The 12747-nt window shown below is 38.4% G+C and overlaps 1 protein-coding gene across 1 annotated transcript in view; it reads left to right on the top strand.

The window, feature by feature from the left end:
* The window catches only part of hsd17b12b (hydroxysteroid (17-beta) dehydrogenase 12b), a 28052-nt gene extending 16534 nt beyond the window's left edge, over window positions 1-11518 (top strand). The window contains exons 7-11 of the mRNA XM_012854254.3: window positions 138-172; window positions 4986-5067; window positions 5781-5846; window positions 5995-6144; window positions 10304-11518. Coding sequence (XP_012709708.2) covers window positions 138-172; window positions 4986-5067; window positions 5781-5846; window positions 5995-6144; window positions 10304-10411 — 441 coding nt within the window. The 3' untranslated portion in view covers window positions 10412-11518. The remainder of the gene's footprint in view (window positions 1-137; window positions 173-4985; window positions 5068-5780; window positions 5847-5994; window positions 6145-10303) is intronic.
* The last annotated feature ends 1229 nt before the right edge of the window (window positions 11519-12747 follow it).

Below are 12747 nucleotides of genomic sequence, written 5' to 3'. Positions count from 1 at the left end.
CTCTTCACACACCTCCCACACAGATGTATGTTTGCAGGCACACATCCACACACAATCCACAACAATAATCATTCTTTATCTGTCCTGAGTTTTTATTCGGTGTCTCTGACTTTCATTTAATTGTTCTTTTCCTGTAGATGACTCGTCTTGTTTTACCTCAAATGGTAGAAAGGTAAGTTTTTCTTTTTCTTTTTTTAGTTTTTCTTCCTCTATACCAACAATTCCTCCAGTCACTCCAGAAATTAACACTTTATTAATTAACACTTTGCCTTTTTCACAATGTCTTCTATTGGAGACTTATTCTAAAATAAGTCTCCTTGTTTCCGTTTGATGCTTATATTGTATATTATATGTTCTTTATTGTATTTGCGTGCCTAGGACTACGGATGAAAACTAGCTTTGTAGCTATAATCCGGCATATTTACATTTGTTTTTATACTGATGTTCATTAATGTGCTTTGTCCCTATTCAAATAAATAAATAAATTGAATAGTTCCCCTAAAACAAGTCATGTCTAAATTGCCTATATTTGCAAATTGGAAGCATGTGTGAAAAAGTTGATTTAACATACCATATTTTCCAGACTATAAGGCGCACTTGAAAGCCTTACATTTTCTCAAAAATTTATGTTGCGCCTTATATAGGGTTAACGTTACCTTACTGGCCGATTTTATGTGGTACAATGCACTCAAAAATTTGTTAAAATGTGTAAGTATGACTTTGGTAAGCAACGTAACTGATAGGACCCCTGAGCTGTCTACAAGACTGCCTGACTGTATTGTCTAAACTAGAAGTGCATTCATGTAAGGCCGCCCGCGGCCAGAGTATGCGCTAGCAAACAATAAACCAAGTAAGTTAACTCCAATATAAAAATTATGTTTTAATTTGCCCTAAATTTAGAAACAGGGCAGTGTAACCCAACTACTGTCTTCCCAACAGCGATGGATAGCTCTCCTCAGGAGAGAGCTGCGTATTCGGAGGGGAGGAGTGATATTACACACTTGGCAAGAATATTTAATGCGCCTTATAATCCAGTGCGCCTTATGGTCCAAAAAAATATGGTAATTTGCAATGAAAAACAATTATCTATATAAGGTCACACAGTTGACAGTTCATATCAGAGTGGAAACAAGATATTGAAATCAAAGGTATTATCTGTAGACCTCTGAGACTTTATTGTGTCAATCCCACAAATATGGGGAACAGCACAGAACTATTTTGGAAGCGGTGAATCCACCCAAAAAGGCACCGTCGTCTCCAGCATTCATACGAGGAAGAAGTTTGCAACCACTAGGACCCTCTTTAGATCTGGCCTCCTGACCAAAATGTTGACCAACTGTGGAATCACTATCAGAAAGGGCACCAAGAACCCAATGGCCACCAAGGTAGATTATTTTGGAGAATCATCCAATTCTTATCTCACTTACTCACCAATTTGTGCTTGTAATGGGAAAACTGGCCCTAGGGCCACCCACGTTAATTTAGAAAAGGGGTTAGATGTTAGACCAGGGGGCCATAAATGTGTTATGCTTCATCTCTGGAGAAAAACAAGCACAGCTCATTACCTGGATAACAGTTTGCCTACTGTTAAACATGATGGTGAGATGTGTTTTTGAATTGAAACGGGACAACTAGCTCACGTTGCACAAAGGCCAAGATGACAGCAGCTAAATATATGGAGATTAAGAACAACACCTCCAGAGTGCTTTGGAACTTGGGCTAGGACGACGTTTTCATCTTCCAACACAACGGCCGAAAGCACTCGGCCAAGATTACTGAATGGCATCAGGAACACTGAATTTCCCAGAGTGGGCCAGCCAGAGTCAGGACTAAAATCCAATTGAACATCTCTGAAAACAGTTTTAAAATGTCTGTTTACAGATGCTTCTCATGCCCGTGATGAGCATGAAAAGATTTGCTGAGAAGAATTGGAGAAAATACATTTATAGATGTCTCAAGCTTTAGAGTCATAACCAGGGAGATGTTATTGCTGCCAAAGGTGCTTTAACAAAATAGTTGTGAAGCTCAAACAACCTTCAAATTAATATTGAAAAGTGAATATTTACACATGGCATAGGACTATTTCAGATATTTGTACGTGTTCAGTAAGAGCAGGAAATGTGATGAAAGTGCAGCGCTAAGTAAAACCATGAATATATATTTTGGTCTACATTTACAGAAGTAAATCAGGTCCCATCATAATTGTTCTTCTGCCAGGAGAAGGAATTTTGAGAAATTAATCTACAGTTTAGTGAAAAAGTGGTTTCACCCTTAGAGATTTCTTAGCTTTTCTTTTTTGTTAAACTTGTATGTTTCTGATCCTCAAACAAAATGTATTATCAGACAAAGTAAACAATTAAAACCTGATACCTTGTTGTGCCACCTTTTGTTGGCAGAAACGGTTATTAGCATTCGCGAGAGCTGGTAATGAGTGTTGTTTTTTACATTCCTGCGGAGGAATTTCGGTGCAGAATTGTTTTTAATTCAGCTGAACTGGAGGGTACTTGAGGAGAAACTGCCTGTTTAAGGTCCTTCCACAGCATTTTAAACGGGTTTCTGCTTGAACTTTGAATATTCAGTGCAGTTTGTTAATGTAGCACCAGCTCACAACGCATCACCTTAAGGCACTCTTACAAACACAGTTCTGTTGAATCTTCCAGACAGATTAGAAGATGCAGCGTTCACTCCTCCTGGATGAGCAAATGATGACAGTGGACAATCACTTGTATCGTTGATCTGGCAGCAATCTCTCATACCAAAAATGCGCGTATTTGTGTCACTGCAATTATACATGCCAGCTAAATTTGTCTTTTGCATTTAACTCGTCATCCTTTGGTAGTGGGCAGCTTTTACAGTGCCTGGGGAGCAATCTGGGATTAAGGGTCTTGCTCAGGGACCCACAGTGGAAGCCTGCAGGGATTGAACAGGGTTCCTGTAGCCTTCTCAGAATGCAAGTACATTGATGGATTAAACATTGCTCTAACTACTAGGCCAACACTGCCCCCCCAAAAAACAATCTCTCAGAAGCAGGATGTAGCTACAGTTTAAAGGAAACATCCCCTTTTTAACAGGAAGACTCATCCAGCAGAAGTAGAACCTGGCTCACAGTGAATGTTCATCTGTGACATTCTCCTTCAGGATTTTCTGATAGAGAGCAGAAGTCATGGTCTAATAATTATGGCAAAATTCCTCGGGTGCTGAAGACCCAGCGCTACTCCAGGTTATCATACCATGACCACCATGGGTTATTGTTGACATGAGATGTTTTTTTTTTTTTGTTTTTTTTTTCCTTTCTGACATTCAGTTGGTTTGATGCCAGATGTAGCGTCCTAAATGTCCAAAACATCCTAAAGGTCAGCTTGTTTGAACAGCCTTTTAGTGCGTTCCATTTGTCCCCGGTAGTTGGAATTCTCAACCTCCAGGTCGGAAAATTTAACTGGAACGGCCCCTAAAGTCGGTGTTATGAATTGGAAAATCGATGTTATGAGTTGGGAAGTCGGTGCAACAGGATGGTACCCACCTTGAGTATTCATGATGGCTGCTAATCACAGCAGCATTGAGTCATACTGTTTACTCAGACTGTTTGTAGTCATACAGGTGGTACCTTTCAGTGCTCATCAGACGTTTCAGCTGTTTATTTGCACAAAATACCGCCTAGAACAGTATTATTGTTTTAACAGTGCAAGCATCCATGTTTTATCCTACTGTCTGACGGAGGGAAACTGGAGCGCAAAAAGGCGGCGATGACGTAACTTGCGACTCATTAGTTCCAACCTCTCAGGCAAAAGGAACGCACCATTAGTCTCTTAGTAAATAAAATCCTTGTTTAACAACTGCATTTTTTTTTATTTACTCTGCTTACCTCTGTTCGAAATTCCAATGTGGTTGGAAATATTTAGTGACAAAAAAACAAAGACAAGAAATGTGTAAAGGAGCAAAATCGTAATTTTTTTTTACAGCACTGTAAGTCAAATGTGTGCAAACAAGATGCTTATTTTTAAGGATGATGAAGAAAGTCATCATATACCTGTTTTCTAGCTGATAAATGAACAGCTTTAATCCAGTTAATACCTTCAATATCACAAAAAATAATACAATTCCTGAACTGCAGGTTTTGTACCCCCAATACACCAGAGCTTTACATGTTCCTGTCTGTTTACATTCGTGTTCATTTGTAAATTTTTTTATATTTTTTTTATAAATATATATTACCGTAATAAGAAATTTTACTAATTTCTAGGATATTACTGGGGGAGCAACAAAACTGACACAGTTGGCCTGAACAATTCGGCCTTTGCCAAATGTGGCACCAACCGAATGCCGGTGGCATTTGGGTAAACTCTCCTGCAGCCAAAAGGGGGAGACAGTGTTGCTATTTCTGTTTGAAGCTGGAAGACAAAGATGCCATAATATATATAGAAGTATTTTTAAACAATGTGGAAAAATATAGGAAAAAAAAAATATGGTGTTTTTTTTATTCACTTACATTCCACATCAAATGCAATTATAATTGTGAATGGAGTGGTAATGATGCTTCATAATGTTTTTGCAACAATTGATTTTAATTTCTCTGCGTAACATGCTTGCTAATCCATTTTTGTACATTACATTTACTATAGTATCATTGCTATGCTAAAGATTTCTGCTTTGCTTATTTTCTTCCTTACAATAATGTTCATTTTCAGAAGGGGAAAATATCTGGATGAATCTACCAGGAGCTGAAGCAAAAAATGTCGTCAGAATGTAAACATTTAAGTATTGATGTTGCTGTATCTTTGATCTTATCATTATCCACCAGCTCTACTTTGATGTACTACAAGTGGAGTTTTGGCTCAGCATGCAAGCACATGTGCTAGCATATTCTTTTATCTTGCTGGGATTGATTTCAGACTGAAGTGTCTCCTGCCCCCCACATACTAGCCCCCTTTTCCCTTCTTTCTGGTGCAAAAGATTTTTTTTTTTTTATCATATTATGTGGTTTCTAGGAAAAAGGGAGCCATCCTAAACATCTCATCTGCCAGTGGGATGTACCCGGTTCCTCTCCTCACCGTCTATTCTGCCTCCAAGGTAATTGCAGTACATGGTTTATGACCTTCACGTCAAATGTTACTTGAAGGAATACATGTAGGCGCATCTCAGCTTCATAAACAGTTTGTTAACAAACGCTGTAGCCTTTGAGTCGAGGGCCACCTTGTCCTCATTTTACGAATTATTGTTTTATTGACTAACATTCCCTGAGGCAAAACGTAATCAATATGTGTAGGAATAGCGCAGCATCAATGTCTTTTAGTCTTATGTTCTTTTTGGTGACTGGAAAACAGTCTGTTCCTCACTGTTATAGTTAAGTGTGTTGGCATTATCCACCTATCATCCACAGTGTGTGTTCTGCTAAACGGTCAATGCACCGCAATCTGGAGAGACATTTTACGTTTTCCAGGTCTCGATAGTAACAGAATATTTAATAAAACCTGTAAATGCAGCTATTTAACACTTTCATTTCTTTTTCTAAGTGTCCTCCTTCCTATCCTACCTTCTAAATTCCTTCTACCTCCTCTTGTCCTTCCTTCAGTCCATCTGCCCTTCTTTCATGTCTGTCTGTCTTTTGGCAATTTCATTTATTTATGCATAGTATTTCTAAGATGGGTGTAATATATTAAGTTTGTTTTATGTCAAGGTAGATACAAATTCTGCTGGTGGACTTTTCAAAATGTATTCAAGTAACAGCAGGCTTGTGTAACTTATTTAAATAGCATGTAATTGCATACTTTTGTTTAAAACAGGCATTTGTGGACTTCTTCTCCCGAGGACTGCAAGCTGAATACAAAAGCAAAGGGATCATCATTCAGGTAATTAATGGGCTATTCAAATCTAAAGGTTCCTAAGGTTTTATCAGTTGCTGTTGGTTAATAGCTTAAATATGGGGTGGGTGAGAGGAAACTGTTAATGAGGCCAGTCACTGATGTTTTTATTATTTTTGCCTTATTTTTTTTTTAGAGTGTTTTGCCATTTTTTGTTGCCACCAAGCTGAGTAAAATCCGTCGTCCTACACTGGACAAGCCCAGTCCAGAGCGCTACGTTGCAGCCGAGCTCAACACTGTTGGGCTGCAGACGCAGACCAATGGATACCTGCCGCATGCTATTATGGTACGTCTTTGTATGAAACTGAAGCCTCTATTAAACCTATAACCAGTTAATTGAGTTGCCTCCAGTTGTAGTTTGTGTCGTAGGGGAAGTCCGATCAATAAAGCATCAATCTGATTGTATCACAGCGATAACAGTTTGAAGCATTTGCGAAAGGACTGACTTTTTGAACATGTGTAACTGTGAAATACTTGAAATTAAATCCCAACATCTGGTATAGTGAGTGTAAAAGAAGAAAAGGATGGCTTCTACTCTGAAAATAAAAAGCCACAATTTTAAACTAGGAAACATTAATTGATTATTCTTTTACAGCAGACAACTTTATAACTTATATCATGTCACTTTTAGTACCATAAAAGGTGTAACTAACAAGCTCTAAATGTACTTTGTGGATGCATATTTCCACTTTCGCTCATTTGAGGCACGGCAACAAGGAGGCTGATCTCCAATCAGCATCACAATGTGGCAGTTTACACTCACAAACCTAAATCTGTTTTTTCTTAAGTCAATTATATTTTAAAACAGAATAAAATTTTTAAGGAAATGTGTAATAACTTTTTAATATGTTACTAAATGCACAGGAGTTTAAACCTGTAGCATAATGCTCTGGGTACTCTTCCAGTTATGCATTTTTAGCTTCCCTTCCTCCACAAAGCTCTGCTCCAAAGGCTCAAGGTAACTCCAAAAAACTACAACCTCTTTACCAGAGCTCTTTTCTGTTTTTAAATGTCTTCTCTAATCTTTTTTGACCGTGGTATATGTTATAAAAAAAAAATACAAAATGTCCCCAAAAAAGTACCCTGTGTCCTGGGAAAGGTTCCTAAAGTTACTTAGGTAAAAAGCATTTTTTATCTTATTATTTTTTTGTTCAAGCCAGTAAAGCAGGGTACAAGAAAAGGTTGTAATACTTAATGGAATCATTTAAATTGATAGCACACCTAATATTGTCATGTTTCTGAATTGGGCTTCATTTTGAAGCAGAAATGAAGACATCTTCCAAACATTTTTCCAGCCCCTAAAACATCACACAGTCTTGTTCCATTTCCAAAAAACCAAGCACTGCTAAGAAACGTTTTCTCTGGTTTATCAGTAATAGCTGTAGCTAACATTATTTGCACACAATAGCAGAATAATCCTTATGCAGCCTGTTATATAACCTTGTGAAACAACTAAAACACCTTTAGTGCCGTCTCAATTACACTGGTAGATATGGAAGCATATTTGCACCACATAAGTTATCCTCTTTTTATTTTTTTTAAAGAATGACGCTTTGCTTGTCAGCATTATGGAACTGGGACAATATAAAACATGCGCAGCACGGCGAAGGTATGCCATGGCAACTGTATTCAAAGCTCATGTAGTTCCAGTTTGACTTTCTACAAAAGAGCCTCCTATGAGCTCACCTCCATCCACTGAGATAATGTTGTTCCAACAGCTGCTCCTAGCATCTGTTTGGAAGTAAACATCCTCCAAAATAATGGAGTGGAACGCTTCACTACCTTTCTGCATTATGTGCATCCTAATGACACCTTATCAGAAATGAGGCGGAAACTCCAGGCCTGGCCTGATTTTTCTAGTATGTGCCTTCATTCATCAGAGGTCTCAGATATGTCAGAGTCGGCGTACCGCAGAGGACTATGTGACCTAAATATCAACAATCATGTTTATCGATTATACATTGAGGTAACAACACTATTTATTTCAGCACACAGGTGGTCAATGAATTAGATTAATCATAAAAATGCTCGTATTAATCCTGTGCAGCCACTGGGTTGTGTGCAGATAGCATCAATCCAGCTCCGATCTGGTCTGCCTTCAGCCACAGTGTTTCAACCAGTCCACAAGCAGCGGACAAGCAGTTGCTCTCGTGTTTATCTGATAATCCCTCTCTGTTCAGCTGTGTCGCAGTGCTCTGCACGTTTTACAGTTTTAAGCCACAGTTCACCAGCATCTAATTTAGACTGCTGTAAAACTGCAATCTGCACCTTTTCTGGGGGAAAAACAACAGCTGTTCCGTTGACTATACTGCAGCTTATTTTTCTTTAGTTGTACAATTAGAATGGCATAGTAACACGCTTAAAATAGTAAAACTAAATGGATAAGTGAGTGGAGTGTGAAATGCCATCCTGTTGCTGCTGTTTTTTGACCAGCCAGTTGTTGTGAATTAACTTTGATGGAGCTGAACATCTTGGTCATCTTTAACTGGGCTCAATCAGCTTCTCATTTACTGGGTTTGTAGTCTTTAACTACATTAAAAGTAAACCACTGTTCTGCCATTACTGTAGCCCCGTTAGATTGAGTGATGCGTTGGTTTGGTAAATAAACGCCAAAGTACAGCAAAAAAAAATGATAAATGAATTATGGTTATTAAAAATTAGATAATTTTTTTTCAGTTTGGAGCAGCACTTAAAGAAGCTATATAAAATCAATTCCAATTTCCTTTTTTTTTTTTTTTAACACATTAAAAGAAAGCAGATCCACGAAGAAATTGAATGGGCTCTTTCTTTGCTGCCTCTCCGGCAAGTTACATGTGATTATACGTGGTCGGGTTTTTTGTTTGCATAATCAAGCCAACAAACAGATAAGCAGCAGTAATCACATACCTTCTCCTCGGCTCTCAACATGGTGGAAGAATGAGTTCATTATGTTTTCAGTTAGTCTGTGTAAAACTGCTGATTACACTGCGTAAACCTCCTTCTCGCTTGGAAAGAGGACTGAAATGCAGAAAAAATTTCGTCTGGTTTTACTGTGAAACTCTACAAACTACTTTGACGTTAAAAGTGATTTTACGTGGCAGGTGAAAAGTTTACATACTCTCCATAAGCATTGATGAGATTAATTTGGAGCTTTCTTATCTATTTCTTATTATCTATTTAAACCATTCTTCTTTCAGAGTAAAGTAGATACACAATAAAGAACTACAATGATGCACAAGTTGGAATTTATTATGGAAAATTAAAGTGGGGTAGATCCCGGGGGCATTGCAGAAGCTCATTGTTGGTTTTCATCATCCTCTAAAACCAGTTGTTGTCTGACCTGACTGTAAATGTTTTCAACAGTTTGCATTGGAGTAGGCAAATTTTAGTGACGTTAACCTGGTTGTCACCTTGTGCTGTTACTGGTGTTCACACTAAATGACGGGCTTGAGCGTTGTTCCTGGGGTGTTCTTGAACATCCTCCTAACCAGTTGTCTTACATCTGAGGGTGGCAGTTTTAGTTAAATGGTTAAAGTTTGGACATTAATGGATGTTCCAACAGAACAATGATCGCAGTCATGCATGAAAACCCTTCGTGAATGGACAAGTCTAACTTCTGAAATGACCGTCCTTGAGCCTTGGCCTCAACCCCTTGAAGATTTGAGGACTATCCCTGAAAACCGAGCAATTTAAATTAACGTTACGTCTGCTAGAAGACGTGTCAAATATCAAGTCAGAATTATGCCAGAACCCTGTTGTTGGATACAGAAACCACAAGGTATGAGTTGCTGCTTTCTAATGCTGGAGTCCCCAACTCCAGTCATCAAGAACAACCATCCTGCAACTTTCAGTTGCATCCAAATGGCTCAAATGGCCAAATTTCCTCCTCAGCCTGTTATCAGTACTTGTATGCACTTTTTTGACCCTCAATGGACTAGAAAAAGTCCACCATAAATTCTTGTTTTTGAAACCAACCTGAGCTCCCCATTTAAAAAACAAAACAAAAAGGGTTCAGATGCATCAGTAATAAAATGACGTTCATGGAAGACTATGAAAACATCTCATCAGTACTGCACTTTCCATAGTCACTGAAGTAGAATAGGTTTGGATTAACTTAATTTGTACTCTTTAACAATGAACAGGCATATAAATGTATCCATTGACCCCAGGAGTGTGACGTTCCAACCACAAAAAAACTTGGATTGTTCCTGTTGCCTTTTTAAAGTGGCATTAAAGAAAGGTCCAAATAAGGACATGCGTTTTGGGATTTCTGACTTTAACAAATGGCACGTAGTTCAGACATAATTTGCAAAGGGCATATACAATAAGATGGCACAATTGCTTGAATTTTCCCTTGTACAAACACGCTTGCCACATTTGTTGCTCCTGTGGGTTGGAGATTAATAATAAATGCTAATCTGTTATTTGTAAATGCCACCAGATGACCATGTAATTTCCCTCTGTAGGGTTGGGTGACTACAGCTCTGCTTCCAGCCAAGATGCTCAACAGCTACGTGATGGGGATGGGTCTGTCCCAGCGTGCTCGTTACCTCAAGAAGCAGAAGCAGGGGTAGGGGGATCAGATGGACGCTGGGAGCCGCAGCAAGCGATGGAGGGGACCAGCTGCATTAATGTCGCGTCCAACTGCCATCATCATCATGGACCAGGCAAAGAGAATGTGACAGTTTCTGGGCAATATCTCAGTTTTCCTCCTGCAAGTGATAGACGATGTGAGCCAGTCTCTACATGCGCTCAACCCAAACAGTTGTGTAAAGAAACCATTGGACTAACTGGTGCGTTCAGTAAACAGCTTTAATTAGACATAGCAACTAAAACAAGACCATCTGTTTAAGAACCGTAATGGGAAATTAATCTTACGAGAGAAAGGAGGATTTAAAGTTGGGATTATAAGATCCATGATGTCTCAGTCTTAACATGTGTGCTTTGTGGCTCCTGTTTGCTAAAAACACTGGACGTGTAACTTACTTTAAAACATGATTTATTGCAGTTCCATTTGGGTTAACAAACATTTCCTCTTTTTTTTGTGTTGCATATAGATTTAAATTCTTGTTCTTCAAAGCACTAACACAAAATCATTCCACAGCTTTAGCTTTATTTTTGGTTTAATGGGAGCAATGTCTCAGGTGTTTTAGTGTTTTTGACAAAGATACTCCTGTAGCTGAAGCAAATACTTTGATAAATGGAACACAATCTGTCTGCATTACCAGCAAAGATGAAACTGTGTAAAAATATAGAAATGTGTGACTGTTTACAAATTAAATTTTGGTCCGACGTTCGCCATCTGGTATTGTGTTGTCCATTTACTCCAAAGTATGTAATGGTGGTGGCTCTAACAAACCATTGGTACAGATTAGAACAAACAACATAGACTTCTTTCTGGATAGCTTTTAGGTTTATAGAATTTCAGATCTTCCATTTCAGTTCTTTCATTTCAACCTGACTGTTTTTTGTCCTGCATTGTAGAAAACTTGTACCCAACATTTCATACTTAATCCACAAGTGCAGCTTACAGGAGTTGCTTTGCCGCTGAACTTTTGCTGAAGAACTGTAGCAATATCTGAGCTGCTTGTAGTTTTGAGCGTCACCCCAGATGATTGACTAAATGTCGAAACCTAGATTGCTTTTGTTCTTCCTGCGATCAATAAATATGCTCTGATCAATTTGTCTCATTTTTTTTTGTGTAGTGTATTTTGCATTAGTTGGAAGGTTAGGTTTTATTGAGTACATTTTAACTTCAGATTGAAGCTTAAACTACTTTTTGAAGTGTGATTAGTATTAAATATGTAAAGGGAAATGCTATGCAATCCAATTCTAAAGATCCTGTATTATTTTCTCATGCTTGATTTTCATCTCATAAAAGACATAAATCTATTTATTTATTTATTTTTTGTCAGTTTGTGATTTAAGTTCTTCTGCAGAGTGAAATGACTACTAAGCTACAGGTGCATTGTATTAAACACAATTTCAGTAATTCAGTTCAAAAAATGTAGCATACCTTTATTATGCATAGAGATACACAGCAGGGAAGTATTGAAAAGATCCATGCTGCTCTCAGTTTAAGTATTTGCAATGGAGCCAATAGCATCTAATTCACACCAGATGCTGGTAACAACCCAAGTAATCAACACACATACAAAGAAATCAAAACAAATTAGTCCACAAATTAAATGAACTGGAATGGTACATGGAATAAGTATTGAACACGTAAGGGAAAGGGTGTGCAAAAAGGCATAAAAAGCCAAGTAAGTAGATGAAATAAGCCCGTTATGAAACATTGCTGCTATGTCTTAATATCAGCTGGTTTGATATAAACTAATGGCCTATAAAAAGGTTTCTAATTGACAAAGTGTTCACAAAGTGATACAATTTCTAAAAGAGAGCTCAACAAAAATGTGCTGCTGTTGCAAAACATGAATGCCAATGACTACAGCTGCATTTCGAGACTTCTGGGTGTTCAAATTTGCTTTGTTGGAGCCATAATCTGGAAGAGAAAAGAAGAATTTCATCATGAACCAGCCATGGCTAGGTGCCCCTCGTAGCATGTCCAAGAAGAGCAGAAAAGGTAGCCAAAAGAGCCGAGGGGCACTCTGAGCATCAGACAGACATGGAAACTGTGGGTACAGTTTTTCCCAAGAAAATGAGTACTGCACTCATCCTCAATTAAGACTCAACTGCTAAAGTCTGTTGAAGAATATTGTTTGCTGCAGAACCTTGGCAGGCCAATAAACAACCTGGAAGTATCTCATCTGATCAGACGAAACCAGCGCTTGACCTCTGGCTGTCACAGTACACACCATGATTGGAAGGAAGTATGGTTGCGAGCATCACCCTGAAAAGTCGTATTTATTTTCAGGTGGCGACATCATGGTATGGGCCAGTGGTCCTCGAG

Source organism: Fundulus heteroclitus, chromosome 4 (genome assembly GCF_011125445.2).
Source record: "Fundulus heteroclitus isolate FHET01 chromosome 4, MU-UCD_Fhet_4.1, whole genome shotgun sequence".
In the NCBI taxonomy this organism is placed as follows: Eukaryota; Metazoa; Chordata; class Actinopteri; order Cyprinodontiformes; family Fundulidae; genus Fundulus; species Fundulus heteroclitus.
The sequence above is the reverse complement of the archived record's forward strand: the minus strand, read 5'-3'. Positions and strand labels throughout refer to the sequence as shown.